We start from the raw sequence: 6,166 nt of genomic DNA on the forward strand, positions 1-6,166 counted from the left end.
GGAGGCTTTGCTTCTCAAAGTAGGGCACACGGGGCTACAGGGTACCAGGACACATCTTTCTAGAGCACCATTTAGTTGTTTGTATTTTTTTTAATGTATTTTATTGATTTTTTTACAGAGAGGAGGCAGAAGGATAGAGAGTTAGAAACATCGATGAGAGAGAAACATTGATCAGCTGCCTCCTGCATACCCCTTACTGAGGATGTCCCCGCAACCAAGGTACATGCCCTTGGCTGGAATTGAACCTGGGACCCTTGAGTCTGCAGGCCGACGCTCTATCCACGGAGCCAAACCAGTCAGGGCTGTATTTTTTTTTTTTTTAATAAAAGCTTTCATTTAGGGAATAGAGGTACTAAGCTAGTATAGACAGATTATAGCACATGAAAAACTATGTGAAATTTAAAGCTAAAACTAAAGACATTTCTTACTTATAGTAGTAACTTTCCCCCAAGGAGAAAGATTAAAAAGCTTTGCTTCTATGTTTCTGTGCATTTGTAGAAGTTAGGAAAATATGTACCGTTTAGCATTTGTTAAATGCTAACAATATAGTCCCTGATTCCAAAATAGCCTTTCTTGTCTCTATTAGACAGAAGAGACTGAGCTTCAGCGTGGTTAAGTAATTTGACCATGGTCACTCAGTGAATACAAGTTAGAGCTGAGACTGAATGTTGGTCTTTATAGCCACACCCCTAATCACTATTAGAGATCTGTCTTGGTAGAGTGTTCCCACATGGTTGTAATGCCGAAGGCCAGAGGATTTGGACTCAGCTGGGGGCAGGATTATCCTACTTGTTGGAAGAAATGGTGGCACAGAAGAAGGAGCCCAGAAGCAGGAAGAGGGGCAGCTGAGATGGGTGATCCTGGCTCAAACACTGCCGCCCAGGGGCCGGACCTGCTGCTTGCTTGTGAATCTTTGGAGGACAGGTGATGGCAAACATCATCACTAGGGCTTCTCTCTACTATCTAGGCCAGTAATGGCGAACCTGTGACACGTGTGTCAGAGGTGACACGCGAACTCATTTTTTGGGTTGATTTTTCTTTGTTACATGGCATTTAAATATATAAAATAAATATCAAAAATATAAATCTTTGTTTTACTATAGTTGCAAATATCAAAAAATTTCTATATGTGACACGGCACCACAGTTAAGTTGGGGTTTTTCAAAATGCTGACACGCTGAGCTCAAAAGGTTCGCCATCACTGATCTAGGCTGCAGAGATTTTATTCTTACAGCAGACTATCTTTTCCAAGATGGCCTTGACAAGAACTTCCCTTCCACACACTCATCCTACAATATGACATTGATGCTCCTCCCATCAGGAAAGGTCTCTTACCTGAGTCTGGGAGGGACTGTCTCCTCCAGGGAGATGTGACATTCAAGAGGCTAGGTTATAAAAGAAGATACAACCCACCTAGTGTGGCTCAGTGGTTGAGCATCAGCCTAAGAGCCAGGAAGTCATGGTTTGATTCCCAGTCAGGGCACATGCCAGGGTTGCAGGCTTGATCCCCAGGAGGGGGGCATGCAGGAGGCAGCTGATCAACGATTCTCTCTTATCATTGATGTTTCTATGTCTCTCCCTCTTCCTTCCTCTCTGAAATCAATAACAAAATTCTTTTAAAGGGGGATACAGCTTCTGGTTGGTCCTCTTGGGATAATTGCTCCTAGAGCCGCACCGCAATGCTGTGAAGAAGCCCAGGCCACACAAAGAGGCCGCATGTGTTTCAACCACAGCCACAGCCACTGTGTTAGGATTGTAGCCAGTTTTCTTAATGCTGGCGCTGACTTCCTTTTTTAAAGATTTTGTATTGATTTTTAGAGAGAGAGGAAGGGACAGGGAGAGAGAGAGAAACATCGATGTGAGAATGAAATATCCATCAGATGCCTCCTACACGCCCCACACCGGGGATTGAGCCTGAAACTCGGGCATGTGCTCTGACTGGGAATCCAACCAGCAACCCTTTGGTGCAGGGGATGATGTCCAATCAACTGAGCCACATCTCCCAGGGCTAAGTGCTGACTTCTTTAACAATATCTTCGTTTGTATCTCTTCTGGCTGCAGGGCGGCTCAGTGGAATCCATGTTGTTAACACCAATAATCAGCTGTTTCACACCCAGTGCGTAAGCCAGAAGGGCATGCTCACGGGTCTTTCCATTCTTGGAGATACTACCGGCTTCAAATTCACCAACAGCAGCAGCAACACTCAGGACAGCACAGTCAGCTTGAGGAGTGCCTGTAATCATGTTTTTGATGAAGTCTCTGTGTCCTGGGGCATCAGTGATGGTCACCTAATACTTGCTGGTCTTGAATTTGCACCAGGAGGCATCAATGGTGATACCACGCTCACGTTCAGCTTTCAGTTTCTCCAAGCCCAGGCATACTGAAGGAGCCCTTCCCATCTCAGCAGCCTCCTTCCCAACATTTCCGAAGGTTCCCTTGCTAATCCGACCACATTTGTAGGTCAGGGGCCCAGCAGGGTGGGCTTGCCGGAATCTGTGTGTCCAAGAATGACGATGTTGATATCTGCCTTTCCCGTTTTGGGTTTGATTTAGTGGTGGTTTTCACGACGCACCTGTGTTCTGGGAGCAAACCTGTTGGGAAAAAGGAGGTGATGAGCTTTAACTATTTATTACGAATGATTCTGGCTCCAATTACAATGTGTTCCCTGCTCCTCCTCTACCCTCCCCCCAACCCCCCACATCCAAGCAATTGCTAGACACCAGCAGCTGGGTGTCCCACAACTTAACTCAATTTTGCTACCATCTACCAGGAGTGCTAAATGGATGTGCTCTGTTAAAGCGTTTTATTCACGCCATCTCTCACTAATTAATTAATTAACTAATTAATTAATAATTCCGTTTAAAATTCTTTATTCAATAAAAGAAAACAAAAGGAATTCTTTATTGAGCTGCTATTCTGGGCACTGAATTTAAGAGAGCCGCCGGTTGGGTCGCTTGTGGGCGGGAGGGGGCGGGGCCTCGTGGGTTTCCCCGCCCACCACAGCGAGGTCCAATCGGGCCCGCGGAGGCCCGGAAGCGGTATTGGGGCGGCTGCGTGCATTTCCGGTCGTGCCGGCGGTGTGGACGCGGCTGCTTCCCTGACTCCTGGAGGAGGATGTTCTACCACGTGAGCGGGGCACCGGCGGCGGCGTGGGCAGGCTCGAGAGGAGCGGCGGGGCGGGGCGGGGCGCCGGGACCCGCGGCCGCTTCTCGCCCGCCTTCCCGCTGCGCCTGGCCTGGTCTCCATCCCGCTTTCCCCGCAGATCTCCTTGGAGCACGAGATCCTGCTGCACCCGCGCTACTTCGGCCCCAACCTGCTCAACACGGTGAAGCAGAAGCTCTTCACCGAGGTGGAGGGCACCTGCACCGGCAAGTGAGTGCCGCGCTGACCGCGCCGCTGGCAGCCCCGCCCCCAGCTCCTCATTCTGCAGGGTCCTGCCACCGACTCTGGGGAGCCCCCTCCCACACTCCTAGGCGCCCAGGCAATCCGTGGCTTCTGCCTCGCGTTCCCCGGACGCCTTCTGCAAAGCTGGATCACAAGGCTTTCCCCCTCAGCTGAGGTTGGCCATGCATTTGCTCCGCAGCTCTCCTGTGTGCCAGGTCCCGTGTTGGTCGCTGGGAACAATGACCTCAAAGTTAGAGGGAGGCCAGCCCCGGTGGAGTCACACTCTAATCACCGTTCCCGTGCCTGCCCTCCGTCTGTGATTCTGCTGGTTCTCCCTGCCCCCCATGCCCAGGGACTGACATGGCACATCTCTGGGCTCTGCAGAGGGAGGACTCGCACATGTGTGTGTGAGCTGGGAGGAGCCTAGCACTGTGGAGTACTTGGGCCTCCTTCGTTAAAATAACCTGGGGCATTTTTTGAACAGCAGGCATACTCAGGACTCAAGACGGTGCTGGAAATGTGCATTTTAATAGGCTCCTCCCAGTGACTCTGAGGGTCTCTTGGCTCAAGGACTGCAGCGTGCTTGCACCTTTTTTGTGACATTATGAGAGCAGTGTTTGGCGTTACAGATACCGATCAGCGTCCTGTCGTTCTTGGCCACTGAGCTCTGGGGCAGGGGTGCCATCTGCTGCCCCTTTGTGCTGTCTCTGATTCTTGTTGCAGACGGTGTGAGAGGCTCTTCCGCACACAGGGCCTTTCTCTTTGTCATCCTCCTCGCAGGTATGGCTTTGTCATCGCTGTCACCACCATCGACAATATTGGGGCTGGTGTGATCCAGCCAGGCAGGGGCTTTGTCCTTTACCCAGTTAAGTACAAGGCCATTGTTTTCCGGCCCTTTAAAGGGGAAGTCGTGGATGCTGTCGTCACTCAGGTCAACAAGGTGAGACCACACACGGGGAGGAAGTGGACGGTCCCTCAGAAGATGTAGGGTGGGTCCCAACTCCACTTGCTAACTGTGCGTCCTTGGCCACCCACGTCACTCCTCTGGGCTTCAGTTTTCTCACCTGTCAAAGGGCCCTGTCTCAGGGGCACGTCCGTCCGTGTTAATGGTCACGATGACAGTAGCATCCACTGATGGAGTAGTTACTGTGAGCCAGGTAATGTGTAACGCCTCACAGTGACTGACAGGTGGGTGCTCTTCCCCCTTTTTATAGAAGCTTAGGCTTAGAGAAACTAAGTCTAGTGGCCAGCAAGTGTTGAAATCCTGGACAGACAAGTCCCAGGCCTCAGCTCTTCACTACTGTACTGTATTTGCTTACCTTAAAATGAAAGCTTGAAAAAAGAGAAAGGAAAACGTTACAATTTGGTGTGGTTTCAATACATGGAGAATTTTTGAGGAATCAGAGGAAGATGAGCTTAGAAGACTTGGACACAAAAGAAAAAGCAAGGGCCACTCATTTTCCTTCCAGGTTGGACTCTTCACAGAAATCGGACCCATGTCCTGCTTCATCTCCCGACATGTGAGCCTGGGCACGCGGGGCGGGGCTGGGGGGAGACACCCATTCATGCCCATCTCCTGCAGCCTCCATTCAAAGTGCTCAGCCAGTCTCCCTTTCCTTTCAGTCCATCCCGTCCGAGATGGAGTTTGATCCTAACTCCAACCCACCGTGTTACAAGACAGTGGATGAGGTGAGTCGGTGGGAAGAAGTCAGAGACCGGAGGGCAGGAGCCGCTCTGAGGGAGAGGATTGGCTGGGGGAGAAGGGCCGGGGTGTGGGTCTGAGTGTTCTGTTCCCTCCTCCCAGGACATTGTGATTCAGCAGGACGATGAGATCCGCTTGAAGATTGTGGGGACCCGTGTGGATAAGAACGACATTGTGAGTCTCTTGCCCGCCTCCCTTCCCGTGCCAGGCAGAGCCAGGAGCTATTGGTCTCTTACCACCGAGGCTTCCTGGGGGTTTGTGCTCTTCTGCCCAAAGAGGGGGGGTGGGCAGAAAGTCTGGGGCTGGGCCTAAAGGATAGGTCTGTGCGCGCTTAGGCTTCATTCCCTTTTTACCTTCCCTCCTGCAGTTTGCGATCGGCTCTTTGATGGATGATTACTTGGGTGAGTGTCCGATCAGGCATGACCGGGTTGCCTGGGGAAGGGGGCGGTGGGGACAGGGGTGGAGATGGGATTTAATGCTGAGTCACAGATGGAGGAAACTGTCATGTGGTCTGCTTGGAAGATCCAGGGCATGTGCCCCTGGGGATGGGAAGTGCAGTGACAGCTGCCCCAGGCTCTGGGTCTAACCAACTGCTTTTCCTCTTCTAGGGCTTGTGAGCTGAACACCGCGCTTCCTACCTTGCTTGATCCTTATCTCGGGAGGGTGATTGTCACACTTCCCATGTCGAGAGGGCCAGCCTGGCTGCCGTGGGGGAGGCAAGGCAGGCTCCTGGTCCCAGAAGACATCTGACTCCTTCCGGCTTAGCAGCCACTCCCAGACTTTGTGTTCTGACCCTAAACGGTCTTTGGTTCTCATGGAAGTGTTACCCTCTTTCTTTGGTAAAAACAGCTCTTTTTTTTAAACTGCAGTTGTTGTTTGCCCCTCATTTCTTGGCCTGATGCTTCAACTAGCCTCCGCCACCCAGGGGATCTGACTAACAACCCTTTCGCCGAAGTCTAAAGCTGCCCTAATTGAAGGAAAGGTACTAATGTTTCCTCTTTGGCTTCCAGCAAATGATACCGTGAGAGCCACTCTGAATACCAGTGTAGTTTCCTCATGTTTTCCCTTCCCTCACCCTTG

The 6,166-nt window shown here is 51.2% G+C and overlaps 1 protein-coding gene across 1 annotated transcript; it reads left to right on the forward strand.

Moving 5' to 3' along the window:
* The first annotated feature begins 3,067 nt into the window (after positions 1–3,067).
* On the forward strand, positions 3,068–5,954 carry POLR2G (RNA polymerase II subunit G). Its single transcript, XM_070426400.1, has 8 exons — positions 3,068–3,126; positions 3,263–3,372; positions 4,165–4,324; positions 4,854–4,904; positions 5,008–5,073; positions 5,189–5,260; positions 5,454–5,487; positions 5,695–5,954. The coding sequence occupies exons 1-8, from the start codon at positions 3,115–3,117 to the stop codon at positions 5,706–5,708; spliced, it is 519 nt and encodes a 172-aa protein (XP_070282501.1). The 5' UTR covers positions 3,068–3,114; the 3' UTR covers positions 5,709–5,954.
* The last annotated feature ends 212 nt before the right edge of the window (positions 5,955–6,166 follow it).

This window comes from Myotis yumanensis, unplaced genomic scaffold, assembly GCF_028538775.1.
Source record: "Myotis yumanensis isolate MYYU_CA2020_CCGP unplaced genomic scaffold, mMyoYum1.0.hap1 SCAF_10, whole genome shotgun sequence".
Taxonomy (NCBI): domain Eukaryota; kingdom Metazoa; phylum Chordata; class Mammalia; order Chiroptera; family Vespertilionidae; genus Myotis; species Myotis yumanensis.

Coding starts and splice junctions, on each gene's coding strand:
- POLR2G (XM_070426400.1), top strand. Junction 4,325..4,853: donor TCGTCACTCAGGTCAACAAG/GTGAGACCACAC, acceptor TTTTCCTTCCAG/GTTGGACTCTTCACAGAAAT. Junction 5,261..5,453: donor GTGTGGATAAGAACGACATT/GTGAGTCTCTTG, acceptor TCCCTCCTGCAG/TTTGCGATCGGCTCTTTGAT.